Source organism: Adiantum capillus-veneris, chromosome 14, assembly GCF_014529385.1.
Source record: "Adiantum capillus-veneris isolate H3 chromosome 14, ASM1452938v2, whole genome shotgun sequence".
In the NCBI taxonomy this organism is placed as follows: Eukaryota; Viridiplantae; Streptophyta; class Polypodiopsida; order Polypodiales; family Pteridaceae; genus Adiantum; species Adiantum capillus-veneris.
In genome coordinates, this window is record NC_140944.1 from 25,027,618 (window position 1) to 25,047,313 (window position 19,696).

General features: G+C 44.8%; 1 protein-coding gene, 1 long non-coding RNA gene and 1 other non-coding gene across 3 annotated transcripts in view; 2 read left to right on the forward strand and 1 right to left on the reverse strand.

The window, feature by feature from the left end:
* The first annotated feature begins 249 nt into the window (after positions 1–249).
* LOC147442109 (uncharacterized) lies at positions 250–1,474 on the forward strand. The gene is made up of 2 exons (XR_015190281.1): positions 250–1,071; positions 1,146–1,474. It is a non-coding gene; the product is annotated as an uncharacterized LOC147442109 (long non-coding RNA).
* On the forward strand, positions 913–985 carry TRNAK-CUU (transfer RNA lysine (anticodon CUU)). Its single transcript has one exon. It is a non-coding gene; the product is annotated as a tRNA-Lys (tRNA).
* A 1,351-nt stretch (positions 1,475–2,825) lies between the features above and the next one.
* Positions 2,826–19,696, reverse strand: part of LOC147442111 (ubiquitin receptor RAD23d-like) — a 36,889-nt gene continuing 20,018 nt past the window's right edge. Inside the window, exons 5-12 of the mRNA XM_086528405.1 lie at positions 6,555–6,608; positions 5,391–5,565; positions 4,624–4,854; positions 4,456–4,518; positions 3,933–3,980; positions 3,667–3,779; positions 3,506–3,584; positions 2,826–3,372 (exon numbers count right to left, since the gene is read on the reverse strand). Of these exons, the coding sequence (XP_086384531.1) occupies positions 3,256–3,372; positions 3,506–3,584; positions 3,667–3,779; positions 3,933–3,980; positions 4,456–4,518; positions 4,624–4,854; positions 5,391–5,565; positions 6,555–6,608 (880 nt within the window). The 3' untranslated portion in view covers positions 2,826–3,255. The remainder of the gene's footprint in view (positions 3,373–3,505; positions 3,585–3,666; positions 3,780–3,932; positions 3,981–4,455; positions 4,519–4,623; positions 4,855–5,390; positions 5,566–6,554; positions 6,609–19,696) is intronic.

The window sequence follows — 19,696 nt, forward strand, 5'->3', positions numbered from 1 at the left end:
CTCTTGTGCCGAAAGGCAGTGCCAAGAATTACGAACGTGGTGGGGCAGGGCTTCCCCACTGTACATCTACAGTCCTTTCTGTGCAGAAAAATCTGGCAGCTACAGTCCAATGCTCGACAGACACCTCAGAACATGCCCTCCAAGTAGAGTGCGCACCTGCCTAGCCTGGGCCCTTGGGGCATCCGCTGTTGCCTGTACCCGCCAATCTCGGCTGCCTATTGATCTCCTCCCCCCGGGCCCTCAGGAAACACACTCCCACAGTGACTCCCGTCAGCATGACAAGCCGTGTATCACGCTATTGTATGCAACCCACCTTTGGAACTTACTGTACACAACCACGTTTGGGACGCATCCCTTCTTCTCCAAGTGAGTAAGTACGACAAGGGACTCGTTGAATTTCTTCACTAACAGGCGCCTATTAGGATGTTGTATATGATGTATGACAAGGCACCTTGAGCAGGGCATGCATTATGATGCTGTAAGTGGGATGCATCCCCTCTTCTTTTTCACAGCTTTTCTACAAGCTTCAGCCTCTTTGGAACAACGCTGGGCATAAGGAGCAAAGGTTTGTGTCCAATCACTCGTAGTCCCCAGCTAGCCTTCACCATTGTGGGTTGAATGCTTTTGCTTCCAATGATGCGCTTGGCATAAGAGCAGATCTTCTTGTCACATTCTTCACTAGTAGTCCCCTTGCCTTTCACACTGCATTTTGCAGCTTTTGGCAAATATTCTCCCCTTTGGGGGGGGGGGGGGGGGGGGGGGGGGCGGGGGCGGGGGCGGCGGGGTTGCAAGACGGCACATTCAATGGCGTTTCAGCATGTGGCCAACGGCAAATTTCACCCTTCACTCGCCTCCCTTGTTGCAGAGAAAGGAATGCTACAAATTAATAATAATCTGCTTCCTTCCGAACAAGCCGGCCTAGCTCAGTTGGCAGAGCGCAAGGCTCTTAACCTTGTGGTCATGGGTTCGAACCCCATGGCCGGCGATCTTGTATTTTAATATCTGAGCCTTTGTAATCGAGCCTTCTCTCCACACAGATTGGAAGTCCTGAAGCTCCGTCTACACAAAATGGTATGTTGTTTACATAGTACAAATATTCAACAAAGACCTAATTTCAAATATAACAGAGATGTATTCTTCATTAGTAGCAAACTATCAAGGTCGTGGGGAAGGGGGCAGCCGTCCATCCATCCCCTGTCCTTTCTGAGCAGTGGATGTCAACCAAATCAACACTTGGAACATGGAGACCTGCAGACCGATAATTGCATCCCAAATCAGCAGCGGAATCGCATCTCCTACGGACATCTCAGCAAGCGAAATGTAGGAGGATGGATTAACACAGGGCTTGCCACATCAACACATGGAAAACTGGATCTGCCTACATCACCCCTTTGCAGGCTGTGTGCTCGCCCCCCTCTCCTACGACCATTGACGGCCAAGAATGGTCGTGCACAAACCATTCCCGTAACCAAGGCTCCTAACCACCTCCCACGACCATTGGCGGCCGGGAATGGTCGTGCACAAAGCATTCCCATAATTAAGGCTCCCGGCCTCTACCGGTCGCCCATAATTAACAGGAATGGTCAATGCACAACCATTCCCTACACCATCATCTGATCCCCATTAAAGAATTGTAAACACACAAAAATTCATCATTTGATCTCCATTAAAGAATTAAACACACAAAAATTCATCATTTTATCTCCATTAAAGAATTAAACTTAAAAATTCATCATGTCGGTATTGTCAGGTATTCTAAAAGATTTTGCGAGTGGCTTGACTTTGGATACTTGAATTGCAACCAAAAATAGTTGCATGCTACCTGCTATTCACAAACTAAAAGCATCAGCTGTTTTTCCTGTCAAGGGCCATTTTGTGTCAAAACAAGTGCTCGGAGAAAACTTCTATGGTTTGTGACATATTTTTCCATACACAAGTATATGCATATTGCAAAATATGTGTGACTATGTAGATATTTGCGTTTTTAACATACATCTATGTACACATATCATGTTACACAAAGCATGTAAAAGTGACGCTCAAAAGTACCTCTTCTTTTAAGGTATAGTTTTACCTGTGAAATTTAGACCTATTCAAGTGTACCAACACGAATATTCTCTTTTCCTCCACCATGAATGCTCATATGAGCTCATAGGGGTAGGCTCACAGCCGGGAGTTCAAGGCAACCAAGGGCTACTCATTATTTGATGACTAAAGTGGGCATTCATGGTGAGGACTGTACAGGCCAAAACAGGCATATCCTGGATCTGTCTAGGCACCCCCCACCCCACCCCCCCCCCCCCCCCCAAAATATGTAGGATGTAGGAGTGCAAGCATTAGTTTGTAGAATAGCGAGTCGACTCTTGGTGCTCAGTTACACCTGAGACCATTTACACTGGCTTTGCGTACATACCCAACATTTGATCTCTCCAGTCCAGCACGCATGTGAGCACACACATGCGTGCAAGTACGTGTGTGTGCATGTGCATGTGTGTGAGGTAACACGTTTGGGTTGAGAGCAGTGGACTCCACACAAATTCAACTTAGAAGTGGAGTCCCTCCACTCAAACACTCTCATTAACAACCATCTAGGACTCGATGCATTGAGGGAGTTAGCGATGCCAAGCGTCAGAGTACATGGGCATCGTCACAGAGTACAACATACACCTTTCAATACTTACTCAATGTTTGATTTTTTACATTGCCATGCAATATGATGCAACTGCATTACAACATTTCCCGTACAGCACCCCAAAATTTAAAAAAAACAAAAAATGAAAATTGCTGCGTGATGCAGAACTATTTGAAAACATATACAACTACTGTAAGGAATAATTCAAATTTTATTAAGGTTGAGCAAGTTAAGGCAGGCAGCTTTGAAAATTATAGAGCTAGACGATACACAAAAGTCAACAGACATGGACGGAAATGCCATTATTTTCAGTTAACAAAGTTAATATGCCCGGACTTGCATGGCTCAGAACAAGAGACACTAACATCATTAGAACAAAAGCTTTGTCCCAATGCCACTTTCCTTCAGTCTCCACAAGAAGAACATTTAGTGAGGCTGATTGGGTCTCTGTCTGTGAAAAAATAATTGCCGCTTGAAGCATAAGACCCTCAGAATAAAGGCACCCCATGCCCTTCTATAGTTGCAGGGTACACCCCGTGTACACGGTCTGATGAAATGAGAAACAGCAACACCCGCCTCAATCCAGTCACTATAATGTAACGTTACGGCCACTTTAAAAGCCTTCATTCCTCATGTTCACCGGGATCCTCCAAAAGGTAATTGGCAGCAAGTAGCTCATTTCTGTCACAAGCCAAAAAGGCCTCTATAACACGAACTCTATCAAAGCCAAGGGCCTCAAGCTGCACGAGTTCAATCAAAAAACAGAGTCAGATTCTGCTACTTTAATGTCTAGTGAGCACAGCAAACAGGCTTGCTAATCCCTAAAACAAACGAGTCGTTAAAATGTGCGCTTTAAAATTTCAAAAAAATTACCCGTTCAATGGCTTCTCTTTCTTCTGGTGTAACATTGATTGAGTTAGGCATTGCTTCCGCCAAGGGTCCAAGTGTATTTCTAAAATAAACAGGTAAAAAACATTAAATTGCCGGAGTCCCAGAAGACAAGCATGTAGTATATGGAGTACCAACACACTTACCCCTCTGCAACTTCAGCATGTGCCTCATTTATCAACCTCAAAAACTCTGCTTGGTTGTCATTGATCAAACGAAGCAGTTGCGGATTTTGCTTCCCAAGCTCCAGCAACATAGGCTATCCATAAAACGTGAAAAACTTAACTTTCTTTCTTCGATGTCTGTAGCCCACAGTATTTCTTTTGAAAAGGATGAATAAACAGAGAGAGGAGGGTTTGTGGTTTTGGGGGTGGGGGGGGGGGGGGGGGGGGGGGGGGGGGGGGGATCAAACCTGCAAAATCTGGGGATTTGCTTGAACCATATCCCTCAAAGCTTGAAACTGGTACATAGGAAAATAATTTATTAAACGCTCCGCTAACAATTTCCAGAAATAAAATTTTCAACCCAAAAGACACAAAAACACAAATTTCTACTGTTGAGTTCAAGAAAATGAGCATAGACTCAATAAATCAAAGGCAAACTAAGATGTTATTTATGTCCAACAAAAGCTTCTTATTCTGTCTCAAAAGCAGCATTCAATATATAAAGGGACTGGAGTAGGATAGACAATGGAATATAGGATTGAGAATCTTCACACCAGATAACAAGACATTTAGGTATGCTATCGTAACTATGATCGTGCTTGGCATACTTTCCCTATGATAGAATCCAGTGCCCACCATCAATTTCACAAGAACACCCAGAGATGACAAAGATTGTTAAATTAAGAGTTGGTTCAATAAAATACTTGAGACCTGTCCCTAGATGAGGACAACCTCTTGATTATTTTCATCAGCATAAAGGTTTAATAATACCTGAGGGTTGTTTCTCAGAAAATCAAGCGCCCCAGGAGCAGCCCCACCAAGACCAGGCATACCCTAAGAAGCAAGTAACAACAGACCAGCACTTTGATAACCAACCGCAACAAGTTCAGTTAATTTTGTTATTGTGTTCAGCTCAACAGACATTTAAAGTAAATTAACCTGTGGAAATAGATCCAGTGGTGCTGCATTTGGCCCTCTTCCAGCAGCACGCTGAGCACCAGAGTCAACAGCAGGTGCTGACGCTGGAGCTGGAGCTGGAGCTGGAGCTGGAGCTGGAACCAGAGCTGCTGGAGATGCCAGAGCTGGTGCAGCGGGTGTAATGCGTGTAGCAGCTGGAGGGCCTGGAGGCAGAGGGCCAGGAGGAGGATTTTCTGCAGTATTCGGTATTCCCTAGAGAGCAATTTCAACGAATATATATCAACCTTGTTCTCTGGAAAAAATATCAGCAGCATAAACGGGTTCTAGCCTAGTTTCATTTAAAGACTAAAAAGAGAGACGACATTCACTCCAAAACACACAAATATTTTACCCCATGTATGCATCTGAACATCTACCCATGCACAATATCAAATTTGCATCAGCAGTATGCATGTACTTATATATGTTATACGTGCAACATATGTACCTAGCACCTACTAGAACTATCCACTAGCAGTTCTCCTGAAAAGCTTTCAACAAAAAAAAGACAAGTTCACAAAAACGAGTTAAATGGTGTACACCACTCTTGCCCTCGATAGTACAGAAAGTCTAGAATGAAACAACCACCTTCGCCAACCATTTTAGCCAACCACAAACAACTAATTAAAACGTATATATTGCTTCTGACATTCAATAGGAAGGGACAAAAACAAGCAATCATAACATTGTCAACACATCCCAAAAGAGCAAGTCCTGCATTAGAAAACATACTGTGACTATAAGCATACATTATAGAGGTATTCAACAGCTCTCTCTGGATTGTAAAAAGCAGCTAGCAAAGCCCGAAAAACTGTTTCACGGTCCCAGCTCCCACCACCCATGTCCATGATAAAATCAATTGTTTGCTCAAGATTTGAGCCAGCAACAAGGTTAGAAGCAGCCTGTCCATACAAATCTGGAGGCCTGCGCAGGAATGAATCAATCAATCAATCTCTCTCTCTCTCTCTCTCTCTCTCTCTCTCTCTCTCTCTCTCTCTCTCTCTCTCTCTCTCTCTCTCTCTCTCTCTCTCTCTCTCTCTCTCTCTCTCTCTCTCTCTCTCTCTCTCTCTCTCTCTCTCTCTCTCTCTCTCTCTCTCTCTCTCTCTCTCTCTCTCTCTCTCTCTCTCTCTCTCTCTCTCTCTCTCTCTCTCTCTCTCTCTCTCTCTCTCTCTCTCTCTCTCTCTCTCTCTCTCTCTCTCTCTCTCTCTCTCTCTCTCTCTCTCTCTCTCTCTCTCTCTCTCTCTCTCTCTCTCTCTCTCTCTCTCTCTCTCTTCTCTCTCTCTCTCTCTCTCTCTCTCTCTCCTCTCTCTCTCTCTCTCTCTCTCTCTCTCTCTCTCTCTCTCTCCTCTCTCTCTCTCTCTCTCTCTCTCTCTCTCTCTCTCTCTCTCTCTCTCTCTCTCTCTCTCTCTCTCTCTCTCTCTCTCTCTCTCTCTCTCTCTCTCTCTCTCTCTCTCTCTCTCTCTCTCTCTCTCTCTCTCTCTCTCTCTCTCTCTCTCTCTCTCTCTCTCTCTCTCTCTCTCTCTCTCCTCTCTCTCTCTCTCTCTCTCTCTCTCTCTCTCTCTCTCTCTCTCTCTCTCTCTCTCTCTCTCTCTCTCTCTCTCTCTCTCTCTCTCTCTCTCTCTCTCTCTCTCTCTCTCTCTCTCTCTCTCTCTCTCTCTCTCTCTCTCTCTCTCTCTCTCTCTCTCTCTCTCTCTCTCTCTCTCTCTCTCTCTCTCTCTCCTCTCTCTCTCTCTCTCTCTCTCTCTCTCTCTCTCTCTCTCTCTTCTCTCTCTCTCTCCTCTCTCTCTCTCTCTCTCTCTCTCTCTCTCTCTCCTCTCTCTCTCTCTCTCTCTCTCTCTCTCTCTCTCTCTCTCTCTCTCTCTCTCTCTCTCTCTCACACACACACACAGAAGCTAATCGCAAAGTATACTTACTGAGCAGTGGAAGCTGGAGTTGGAGCTGTTGCTGGGGTTGTAACAGCAATTGGCCTGTAAAATTTAAAAAACCATGTCAACTCTCTTGCTCTCTCTTTTCCTCACATAAAGACAAATACACGCTCATTCATGAACACAAAAGGCTTTTAAGTTGTAAAAGCGGCAACAAGGACTCGTAAGCTAATAACACAAACATGCATTGACAACGTGCCCCTTGTTGAAAGCAACAATAAATATTTGGGCAGTCCCTTGGGAGTATTTGGAAAATACTGTAGGGTTTCACGATTACACATAGGAAGAGACTATAGTAAAATCCGTGACAGCCTGGTACAATACAGCATGTGTGAGCTTTTAACTCACAGTGAATTGTAATTCTATTCTAAGCTCATAATGGCATGTGTGCTCGTGCATGAGCTTTAACTTGCTTAGCGTGGTTAGTGATTTTATTTTGGCCTCGTGATGGCATGATGTGCTTCCTAAGTTGTACAAGCACATCACGTCATCACAAGCCAAGAATAAAATTACAACCCGCTCGTGGTATCGAGTAACCAAAAAATTATGCTATAGTCTTGTCCTATGTGCAATCATGATCCCCTACTATATACCCTCCAGATACTTTACCAAGAAATTGCATAAGGAAGTGTCCACCAGAAGTTAAGGAGCTGAAAATCAGCCCCTAAACCTAAGGCTTTTAGGCACATGTCACAAATTGCTGACGTGTCAAGCCACTGAAGAACGGAGCCAACCTGCAGATCTTGGCCGAGGAGCATAAACCCTAAGGGGAGAAGCAGAAGCAGCAGAAGAAGTTTTACCAACTTACAGAGTCTTGCCAAGGGCCTATTTTTTAAGAAGAGTTCCCACCAACTTATGGGACGCCATCCGATGGGGCCCAAGGGACCTAAAGCCCTTACAGTAAAGCGGGACCACACACACACTTAATCTCTTGCGCAGCAACTGATAACGTGGCAAGTTAGTACGGACGCCCGGATTTCACGCTGACATGCTAACGTGGCAGTTGTACGGACGCACACAATTCGCGTTGAAATGCTGACATGGCAGCCGTACGAATTTTCGCAAAAGGCGTTGTCGGCTTTTTTAGGCTCACGCTTTTTGGACCAGATGTTTTTGAGTTTGAAGCTTTTCATGTAAATTCTTTTCGTAGGCCAAGGGGCCTTTAAATATGTGCAGAGTGTTCATTCTCTCGCACTCTTTCCGGTGAAGGTGCAAAGCACGAGTATCGGCATTGTACTGAGTTCAAGCAATATAAAGAAATACCGAAAGGGGCGCCAAGGTTTGGGGCCAGTGCTAAAAGTGTTCAATCTGTTCTTTTCCGTTGGCACGTGGTGCCCGTCTTGTTCCAATGGTATCTAAGCTTCAAACGTTTAGTCCTATCAAAGAGCAAACCAAGCAAACCAGCGCTTTCAAATTTTGTACTAACGAATCTTCGTGTCCCAACCCCGGACTTATAAGCGACTCCCACCCTTAATCCATCACGCAATGGGCACACTCCCATCTTCACCCCTCTGTCTTACAGGGCATAATCCATAAAGAACCCAAGACATTCGTCAGAATACTTGCACTTTCTCCTCGACGAGCTTTGTGACATTCTTTCGCGGCATCCGCAACAACATCTCCCGATGCTGCAAAGGTTTCAACAGTTTCTGAATTACATGTTACCCCCTCTGATGCCCCAAGTGATACCTCCTCCTCCAGCATACAAGAGCTTCCAATCGATAACCTTCCCAACCGTCCGTTCCGATCGGGGGAGTCTTCACGAATATGGTGCACTTATCCACAGCAACCGCCTTTGCCACCGCCGTTTCCCCCACCAGCTGTCACAAATTGCTGACGTGTCAAAGCCCTGAAGAAAGGAGCCAACTTGCAGATGTCGGCCGAGGGGCCCAAACCCTAAGAAGAACAAGTAACAGAAGAAGAAGTCCTACCAACTTATGGGGACCCGTCCGATGGGGCCCCAAGTGACAAAGGATTGAACAATGAAATAAAGCAGGACCCACACACACAGAGGAAAGGCTCGTGGAGCAGCAGCTGATGACGTGCTAGCTGTACAGACATTTTGAAAATTGCGTTGACACGATGACGTGGCAGACTGTACGGATTTCCGCGTTTTGCGTTGACTGCTATAAGGAATTCCGTGATTTACACTGGTAGCTTTTTGGCTTTGCTTTTGGACCAGATGCTTTTGAGTTTGAAGGCTTTTTACTGTAAACTGCTTTTGGGGCCTAGGGCATTTAAATATGAGGTTAGGGCTCATTCTCTGGCATGCTTCCTAGAGAAGGTGCAGAGTCTGGAGTACCGGCTTGTACCGTGTTGATGCAATATAAAGAAATACCGAAAGGGGCGCCAAGGTTTGGGGGCCAATACTCTCCGGGGTGGAATTCCGCCACTCCTTTGCCACTGCAATTGCCCCCACCTCCACCACCGCCACCGTCACCAGGCTACAATGGTTGGAGCCCATATGGATACCCTTATTATCCATACGCAGGATATGCGCCTAACCAACCCAAAGATTTCAAAGATGGCGGCACGACAGTCAAATTTTTCACTTTTTCATCGCAAGAAAGCATTGCAGTTCCTACAGCAATTCGACAACATCTTTGCTTTGGGGAACTATACAGAAGAATCCAAGATTTCTCGAGCAACGGGATTTCTTAAAGATAATGCTATGCAATGGTGGAGTTCAATCGCAACACAACCGCATGCTCCAAGAACTTGGAAAGCTTTCAAGACAGTTTTTGCACGTAGTTACATGACTTCAATGTTTGAAGTCCGGATTTTGGCAGAGTGAGGCAACTTGAAAATGCTTGCCACCGAAACCATGGACGACTATAACCAAAGGTTTCTCGACGTGTACCTTCTGGTGTCCTTTATGTTCATTTCCTTGGAGGACCAGTGCGAGTGCTACACCATTGGACTACCATCACATTGCAGGAATATTGTCTCTCCAAGCAAGTCTCTACCATGCAAGAGCTTAGGACCATGCCGCGGTCGGCTACAAGCTCATGAAAGGAAAGTTGGAGTTTACCACAGAAGAATCTCCGGCCACTAACCTGAACTCTCGACAACAACGAACAAGTTCTCAGGAATCCCGTGAAAAGCAACCTCAACGGCCTTCGTCTGACACAACGTCAACGAGACACCTTGTTACAAGAAGCCCGATGCTTCGAATGTTTCCAAACAAGGCATACGTTCAATACATGTCCTGAGCGAGCCTCGACGTCCTCAGTGCAACCTTCTGCTCCCACGTCAGACAAATCCTCGAGGCCACCTCCGGCCAAGAAGGCTAGACCTGCTATTGGACTAGTATCCGATATTTATGGTATACACCTTGAGAGTTTTAATGAATTATGCAGAGCCTATGGAAAAGTCAACGGTTTGAAATCCCTTATTTTCTTTGACCCCAGAGCTATAGAGAACTTCATCCATCTAGAATTCTTGAAGCAGATGCACTTTGATTATGATGCAGAGGGTGAAGAAATTGAAGTTGAGCTAGCCACGAGGCAAACTCAGAAAGTGGTACCGCTCATTGGTGCACTTCCAGTGACTATACAAGATTATCATGGAAAAGCCGATTTCCACATTATGAAGTTGGGCAATTGCGACGTTCTCTTGGGCATGCCTTGGCACGACAAGAATGATGCAACTATCCAGGTTCGGAACCAAACCATCACCGTGATGCAGAAGGGCAAGCCAATTGTCCTCAAAGTTCGGTTGTCCGAACAAAGCCCTGAATGACCTCTCTCGTTGTTTTCTAGTTAGATACTTTTGAATTTTGTTTGAGAATCTGTTTAAGAACTTGTTTGCTGATCCTGTTTGAAATGGATGGTATCTGTTTTGAACCTATCCTGGTGCCAATTTGAATTGTTTGACTCTGGTTTTGATCCTGGTTTCGATGGTTGGTGATTTTACTCCCAGGTGGAGAAGTGAGAACTACTGTTTTGGTATTGTTAGAACCTCGAAACGACGCAGGCCGATGCCTCGAGAGCATTCTGTTGTATGCTAGAAACCTCCAAACGACACAGGCCAAAGCCTGGGGAGCATTTGGTTGTATGCTTGAACCTCCAAGCGACGCAGACTGCGGTCTAGGGAGCGTTTGGTTATACAATCTTCTGAGCTCATGGCCTAAAGCTTTTTAGGTTATTTGCGGGGGGGTGACAAGGTAGTCGTTAGAGTAGCTTCATACCGCAGACCGTTTGTCTCGGGGGAGTGCCCAGCGGCGCTATTTGTTGTGTCTTGCAACATGCATATGTAAGCATTTGTGTTGCATTGTGATGTGCAAACTATTGGATATTCCTAACTGGATGAGATTGCCTGGGTATGTAATTTTAGTACATCAAGACACCCGTGGAAGTTCAGTACAGTCTGGGTGTGATGGCTAATTTTACTACGCTGGAATATTAAGAGTTCCGATCTGGACGAAAGGAGAAGCTAACTCCTTGATCAAAAGAGCCGAAAGGAGAAGCTACCTCCTTAACAAAAGAGCAAACTCATTGTCCCTCGAAATGACCCTCGGAAATTTTTAAGCCCCCTTTCTCGTGGGGACCCACAGAGGTGACTACCTTTCAAACTTCGAAAGAAAAATTGACTACGGGACCATTTTTTACTTTGTTGGACTTGCAAAAGTCATTTGAAGTATATTGTGATGCTTGTGGTCGTAGTCTGGGTGCGGTCTTAATGCAAGAAGGCCATGTCATTGCTTACGAGAGCCGATTGTTCTCAAGGCCGGAGTTGACAGCACAGATTTATGAGAAAGAGCTTTTGGCGTTTATCCATGCTCTTACTCAGTGGCGGCACTACCTAATCGGAGCGGATTTTCCTGTCTTTACAGACCATCAGAGTTTACGCTACTTCTTGTCACAGAAGCAGCTATCGGAAAAACAGATGCAATGGGCAAACATCTTGTCATAGTTTCACTTCCAGATTGTCCATGTGCAGGGGCAGAAGAATTTGGTGGCAGATGCTTTGTCTCGAAAGCCGTTGGTTCTGGCTATTTCCGCGATACACCATAGGAGCTTCGAGCATATGGTCGACCAGTATGCCACAGATACGGATTTGTAGACGTTTTCACACGGATACGGGATGGGAAGACAATAGCGGGATATTCCATTCGGGATGGCTACTTGATGAGAAAAACCGTGTTGTGCGTTACACAGCCGTTGAGGAAAAAAGTTATGACTGAATGCCACTGTCCACCATTTACGGGTCACCGCGGCATTGCTACCACCATGAAAGGGGTAGAGAGATACTTCTTTTGGCCGAGACTCAAGAAGGATGTGGACGAGTTTGTGCGCAGTTGCTTGGTATGCCAGAAGGTCAAGTTTGACAAGCATAAAGCACAGGGATTGTTACAGCCTTTGCCCAAACCCACCCGCCCATGGGCAAGTATTGCGATGGATTTCATTTTTAATCTCCCGAGAACACAGAGTGGTCACGATGGTATCTGGACTGTTATTGACAGATTTAGCAAGCAGGCTCATTTCATTCCAATGAAGAAAACAGTCAAGCCGGATCACTTAGCGAGACTGTTTGTGGCTTGAGACGATCGTCTCTGATAGCGACCCCTGATTTACGAGTTTGTTTTGAGAGGCAATTTGGGAGAACATTGGCACACGGTTGCAATTCTCGTCATCTTTCCACCTGCAGGCTGAGATTTTGCCAATTCAGTAGTTTTAGATTTATTGAGGTCTTATATCTCGGATCAGAAAACTCAATGGGAAAAGTATCTACCTTTGGTGGAATTTGCCTACAATAACACGATGCGCTCTTCGACGAGGAAGGCGCCATTTGAGATTATTGAAGGTGTTGTGAAGGTTCTACCCTTCCTAAGCACGAAAGTTAAGATTTTTGAAGCTAATGAGTATACGCGCAACTTAGACACAGCTGTTGCCAAAGTCTGCGAGGCTTTGCAAAAATCTCAAGAAAGACACAAAAAGACAGCGGATCGCCATCGTCGCGATTTGAAATTGGAGGAGGATGATTGGGTGCTCTTACGTTTTGAGAAGACGTGCATGAGAAAGAAGAAGGGAAAGGAGAGGCTTGCTCCAAAGCTTAGTATGCGATACTACGGACCCTTCCAAATCTCTGAAAAGATCAATGATGTCTCCTTTTTACTGAAACTGCCTGACACTTGGAGGATTCACAATGCATTTCATGTGAGTCTCTTGAAACCTTTTAAAGGTGATGTGCTCAAAGATGGGGAGCCTGATGAGCAACCCAAAGTGGAGGAAAACGAGGAGATCCTTGTTCCTGAACAATTTTGGCACATAAGGACAGAAACAATAAGGGTAAAGTACGAAGGCAGTTCTTGGTTAAGTTCAAGAACTATCCTGCATTGGATGCGAAGTGGATGGAGGAGGAGGACCTAGCAGATACTCCTCAGATTGTGAACCTTTACCTTGAAGCTTTTGGTTTAGCGTAGTCTACTCCAAATAGAACCCCGAATTCAGCTTGGTCAGAGATCTGGTGTAGTGGGATGCACAAGAGGGGAGTTACTCCGCTCCTTTGTCAACAGATGCCTTGATTTTTAGTATACTAGAGTCACTGATGTCTCTTTGAGCTTCAAGGATACTAAGAGCTGACGGCATTCTGTTGTATGACTTCATGAAATGAAATTTTGGAATATAAAACTGATTATTCTTGACTTGTTTTTAAGTGCACGAACTGATAGACAAAATGACTGCAGCATTTTGGTCTAAATGATCTCGAATAGACATGGTTGCAATAGAGGTTAGTCAATCGGGCATTGATGAGGTCTTGAGTGGATCTAGATGCGACTGCTAACTACATTGCCGAAAAATCATGGTCTGAGATCCGAATGAATGTTGAATGTGATTTGTCATGTGATGTCAAGTGATGTCCTGTGATGTGGTGTGATGTGATTGTCGATTGGTACATGTGCTAGATGTGTGTTCTTAGTGCGTCAGTACTAACAATCAGTGTCTGCTAAGACAGTTCATGGCCTCTGTTTGTTTTGCAGGCGTAATCGAGGCCGATTACAATGCTTTCAAGAGGGGGGTATGTCGCAAACTGGTGATGTGGTTGCCCATGGTACACACACTGGCTAGGACTGCTGGCTGAATTGCCAACTGCAGCAGTGACACGTGGCAGCGCACAGTACGGATAGCCCCTAGAAAAGGCAACAATGACACGTGGCAGAGTTTCCAAAATTCCCGCTAAAGTGATGACGTGGCCTGCTGTACGGACGCACTGCTGACGTGGCAGCTTTTGCATGGACGGTCTTGCGGCAGATTTGGTGACTACTTTTCTACGCAATTGCAAGAGAGGGAGAGAGAAGGAGAGAGAGCCAACTTTTGCTTTATAGGGGCTCAAGAGAGCTTTAAAGAGAAAAGCCCTTTTTGCTTTATTTTTCAAGCTTTTGATCTTCAACTTTTGGGACAACTTTTGAAGCTTTTGGGGCTCTGCTTTTGGCATCCCTTGTAATCTCTTTAAATATGTGGGTAGGCCACTCACAACTCAGAGCATCTGGACGCAGAGTTCGAGTGTGAGCGCATGCTTGCACTCTTGTACTTGCAGATCTTTTCACAAAGGCATTGTCTCATGAGAAGTTCAAAGCTTTCCGCAAAGCTTTGGGCTTACCCCCTTTGTGAACTGATCATGTCCTCAAGGCATGACACTTCCCTATACTTTATGAGCCAGTTCTCGTTCACTGCATCACTCCCGGGGGAGATTTGTTACCATATACATGTGGTAGTGATGTGTGTGAAAACACTTAGGACCACCGGGGCATTTTTTCCCTCACTGGAAGGTTTTTTCCCCATGCATTGTATATACGCCCATCACTCTAGGGCTATCTTATCTTTCCATAGCACACTAAGCAATACTACTCTTTGTTGTGTGCCTTGAGCTTCCTTTGTCTTCTCCGAGTTGTGCGCATTTCCTTGCAACCCTATTTCCAACAAGAAGAGGAAGAGCTATCGGAACTATCAGAAGAGGATGAGGACTAATTGGACACACCCTCGAAGCGTACACGCTTCTTTGTCTTTCGTGCATTTGCAAAAGTAGACTTGTGACCCAAGTAGCCAAGGTAGTCTGATGATCGATTGTGTTCCTTTGAATGCTTCTTGGTCTTCAAGACTCGATTCACTCATCTGTCGACTACGTCGTCAAGTTCATCTTCAATGTACATCCGCGGAACATGAGCTTTCTTCAAAGCTGACTTCAAAGGTGAATCGATGGCCTTACGCCATATCTCGTCAATCGGATGCCTGGTGAAAAACTTTGCATATTGGCATCTTTAGAATATTGGAGCATCTGCCAAGCACAGGCATCAACCTGCTATTGATGTTGCATATCCATTCGTTCATACTTCGGGGGCCGGGGTTGCCCGTTCTCTTCTTCGGAATCAAAAGAAGATGGCTATCGTTCATTTGAATCTCCCGTGTTCTCACCCAATCTTGAATTGTAAGGTGGGTTGTTCTGATCCTTGTGGGATTTGTCGGCTGAATTCATGTGTGTTGCGATTGGATTCTCCTTGGAGGGAAAATCAAATGAGCTCTGATACCACTGTAACAAACTTGGACACCCCAAGTCGGGAATCTAGCATGACACACGAGAAAATACTTAAAGAAAATCTTGTCACAATTTAATGAGAGGCCACACACGGCCTGACGTAGTGCAGTGCCCAGAGGTATTGGCCCCAAAGTCTGGCGCCCCTTTCGGTATTTATTTGTATATTATACCTTCAGCAAAGTACAGAGTCCTCTCTGCTCAGTGCTCTCAGGTAAAACTAAGGGAAAGAGAGGCCCTAGTACAATTTATAAGCTCTAAACCTTCTCAAAAGTAATCACATGAAAAGCTTCAGTCTCAAAAGCATCTGGTCCAAAAGTTGGCGTTGCCCAACAACCAACCAATTCACGGAAATCCGTACACTGCCACGTCAACAATCAACGTAAAACGCAGGACTGTACAGACAGCCTACCATGTCTGCATCCCTTCGTGATTTCTCTTTTTTAATTAATCTTGTGCCCCCCAGATGGGTGCCCTATAAGTTGGAACACTTTATAATCTTTTAGCTCTGTCAGTTTTCAGGTGACATGCCACGTCATCGCTTTGTGACAGTAATAGCGGGACAGCTCGTAAGAACTTGCAAGTTTTCTCCTAAGTTCTATAAGAATAAAAAAAATACTGAAGGGGCACCAATCTTTGAGGTCTACAGGGTGTCGTTGTCTGCTTGGAAGCACACTAGCTCCCAAGCTATGCGTTGTGTGAAGTGTTAATTTCAATCACAGGTTTATTCGTGAAGTTTTCTATATGTCGTAAAGTCAAGTAAAGTTTATCAAGTAACGATTCGGGTAAAAGCTAAAGTCTATCGCCCTACGGGCCGGTTTCACGAGCCATTGCCATTCTGGAGTTGGTTCACGCCGACCTTTGTGGGCCTATACAAACCCCTTCCCTCGATAAGGCTCTCTATTTCGTGTTGTTGGTGGATGATTGCAGCCGCTTTGTTTGAATATACTTTCTACAGCACAAGTACGAGGCATTTGGCGTTTTCTTCTACAGAAGGAAAGCAATCAAGTGTTAAAGACTATTCCGTCGGGCAAAGGTGGGGAGTTTACCTCCAAAGCATTCATTCACTTTTGTGCGGACCATGTCATCAAGCAAGAGATTGTGAATACCATATCACCTTCAGAGAATGGAGATGTGAAGCCGAAGTATAGGATAGTGTTAGAAATGACACGGACCAAGCTTGAGCATCAAGACTTGCCAAAGTCTTCATGGGCAGAGGCAGTTCATACCATAAACCAATCTCCAACCTCTTCAGTTAAAAGCAAGACCCAGTTCGAAGCTTATTTTGGTAAGAAGCCTAACGTCTCCCATTTTCGAATCTTTGGGAGCGATGCATGTCCATGTACCGAAGGAGCAAAGGGGGAAGTTTGACCCCAAGTCCAGGAGAATGTTTTTTGTCGGCTACAACTCTCTTTTCAAGAGATATCGACTTTATGATCCAAAAAAGGAGGATGTAGTACTCAGCCGTGATGTAGTCTTCGATGAGTTTTTACCTTCAAAGGGGGCTTGCGCTCCCAAGTCTTCCACGACGACCCCTAAATTGCCAATATTTGGAGACCCAAATTGTGTTTTGCCCCTTGATGAACCTTCTTCTCCTACCCCTGTCCCTCAAGCTTCGCAGGAGAATCGGGGAGCAAGTCAGACAAGTTACCGAAGTGGCTATTGGAGACCTTCCAAGATTCGGCAACTTCAGATTTCCACCCGAATGGCGTGGAGCCAGTACTACACGACGATCTCAACAACTTCAACTTGTTGAGGCAGATGGGACTTTATCACAAGTGAACTATGCTTTGATGTCGACGGTGATTAAGAACAGAGATCCTCTGATAGTTGAGGCGACGCTTTCACAACCGAAGTGGAAGTTGGCCATGCAGAAAGAACTTGATTCCATCAAGAACAACACTTGGAAGTTGGTTTCGGGCCTGCCAAGCGGAAGGTGATTGGTGTCAAATGGGTCTACAAGACCAAGTACAAGTCTGATGGTTCTTTGGACAAGCACAAGGCAAGGCTAGTTGCCAAGGGCTTCTCTCAAAACCTTGGTGTGGACTATGACGAGACCTTTGCACCGACTGCGAAGATGGCGACCATTCAGATAGTTCTTGCTGCCTTTTTTGAGTGGCCGATTATTTAAATAAAAGTTGTTTCGGCATTTCTCAATGGTGACTTAGAGGAGGAGGTGCATGTGGAGCAATCTCCATGGTTCAAGGATCCAGACTTCGTAGACATGGTTTGTAGGTTGCTAAAGGCTCTCTATGGCCTGAAGCAAGCCCGTGGAGCGTGGTACCACAAGATAGACTCTTTCTTCCTACAACACTCATTTCGATGATCTTCTGCAGACCCAGATTTATACATTTACCGTGAGGGAGGATTGGTGACACTTGTTATCCTCTATGTGGACGATCTTGTGATTACAAGTAGCCATGTTGAGCACATCCACAGTGTAACAGACTTGGGCACCCCAAGTCTAGAATCAGACGTGACAAGAGAGAGATTCACTTAAAACACTTCACAAACAAATCACAATTCAATTTGAGTCGACACGGCCCGACATAGTTCTGTTCCCAAAGGTATTGACCCCAAGACCTGGCGTCCCTTTCGGTATTTCTTTATAATATTAAATCTTGAGCAAAGTACAACTCTTGCAGGGGGCCTCTGCTCTTAGATTCTACATCCAAATGCTTTGAAGTGAGGCCCTTGAGGGTCCTTTTATTTTTACAAGGGATGCCAAAAGCAAAGCCCAAAAGCAACTTGGTCCACAAACTGCAAAAGGCAGTTGACGCAATTTTCGGGACTCTCCGTACAATCTGCCACGTCAACAGGTCAACACAAAATCCGGGGGTTTCGTATTGTTGCCACGTCAACATCCGTATTGCCCGCCACGTTAGCCTTTCTGTCCGAGTGATCATGCCACGTCATCACTTTGTGACATACCCCCCTCTTGAAAGAATTGTAATTGCCCTCGATTACGCCTGCAAAACAAACAGAGACCATAAACCAGTTTAGTAGACACTAACTCTTAAGTACTGATGCACTAGACGACACCAATCCAACACTTGTACAAAGATGACAGTCACATCACATCACATAGAATCTAGGATCGTGATTCCAAGCGACGTATTTAGCAGTCGCATCTAGATCCGCACCAGACCTCACTGATGTCGATTTAACTAATCCCATATCGCGATCACGTCCATAGATTCTGAGACCAAAATGTTGCAGTCATTTGGTCAATCATTCCACTCAAGCATTATCATGTGTGAGTAATCGTCGGGGATCCCAAGTCGAAGTACTTCTCTCTTAAAGTCATTCAACAGAATATTGTCAGCCCATCAGTATCCCTAAAATCCACAGAGAAATTAGTGACTTTATTCCATTGAGGTAATTTGTGACAAAGAAGTGGAGTAACTCCTCTCTTGTGCAATCCCGCCTGCAGCAGATTCAACCCGTTGATCTATGGGAACTTTTGAAATAGAAACAGCTAGACCAAAAGCGTCGAGGGAGAGGGAAAGTTCCAAATCTAAGGAGTATCTGCTAGGTCCCCCTCCTCCATTCATTTCGCATTCAATGTCGGATGGTTCTTATCTAATAAGAACCACCGTTCACTTTACCTTTCTCTTTCCTGTCTTGGAAAGTCAGTGTCTGTTCTTAAATGAGTATCTTCTCGCTCTTTTTCAATTAATGCTCATCCGGGAGCTATCACCGCTCCAAAGCCATCATCATCATCTCATTCATAATCGTGTTATATGCTCACAAATAACAGGTTCTTCCATACAACATTGGTTTCATCCAAAAATTCAAAATCTTCTTCCAAAAAGTCTTATTTCATAAATTCATACAGCAAAATAATGCTAATTTATCCATAAGGTTCTATTTAAAATCTGTTCTGGAATGAGTATCTCCTCGTCCCGCTGTATTTCCATTCTTTCAATCATTCTCATTCTTGTGCCTTATTGGGGCGTCGTACAGCGATGTCTCCTTGTTCTCCACATTCAAAACACTTTCCTGCTTTGAAATATTCATCTTTCTGGTCTTCAATCAGTCGAGATCGTGTATCTTTCTGTTCTTCTGTCAATCGAGTCCGTGTATTCCTTTGTCGTCTGTTTCTGTTCTAATTGGTCGAAGGTTCATCTGGTGGGTAAGTCAAGTTACCCAAGTGCATAGCAAATCCCCACTTAGCATGTCCCATCAACTGTTGAATGGACTCTGACTTCTTCTCAAGACAATAGTCTCAAATTTCTTTGGGGAGTCCACAACAAAACCTCTCAATCTCTTCCTTAAAATTGATCTTCTTGAAAGAAGAGGTCGGAAGGAAAGTATCCCAAAATCTTTCTCGACAATCATCCAAAGTGTCACCCCTGATCATCCGAAGATGGTTCCAAACGGTTCTCCCATCTCGTTCCTACTCTTGAGTGAGCCATGAAGAAATAAAAAGTTTCTTGAATTTCAGCCACTCTGTCGGTGCTTCTTTTCTTAACAAAAGAGTGGACCACCACGTCCATGCATTGCCTTTCGAAAAGGATGATGTCTGTCTAATTTGTACAACGGCCTCCGAAAAATGCTATATCAAATTGTTGGATAAAGGCTAAAGCCTTAGGAGC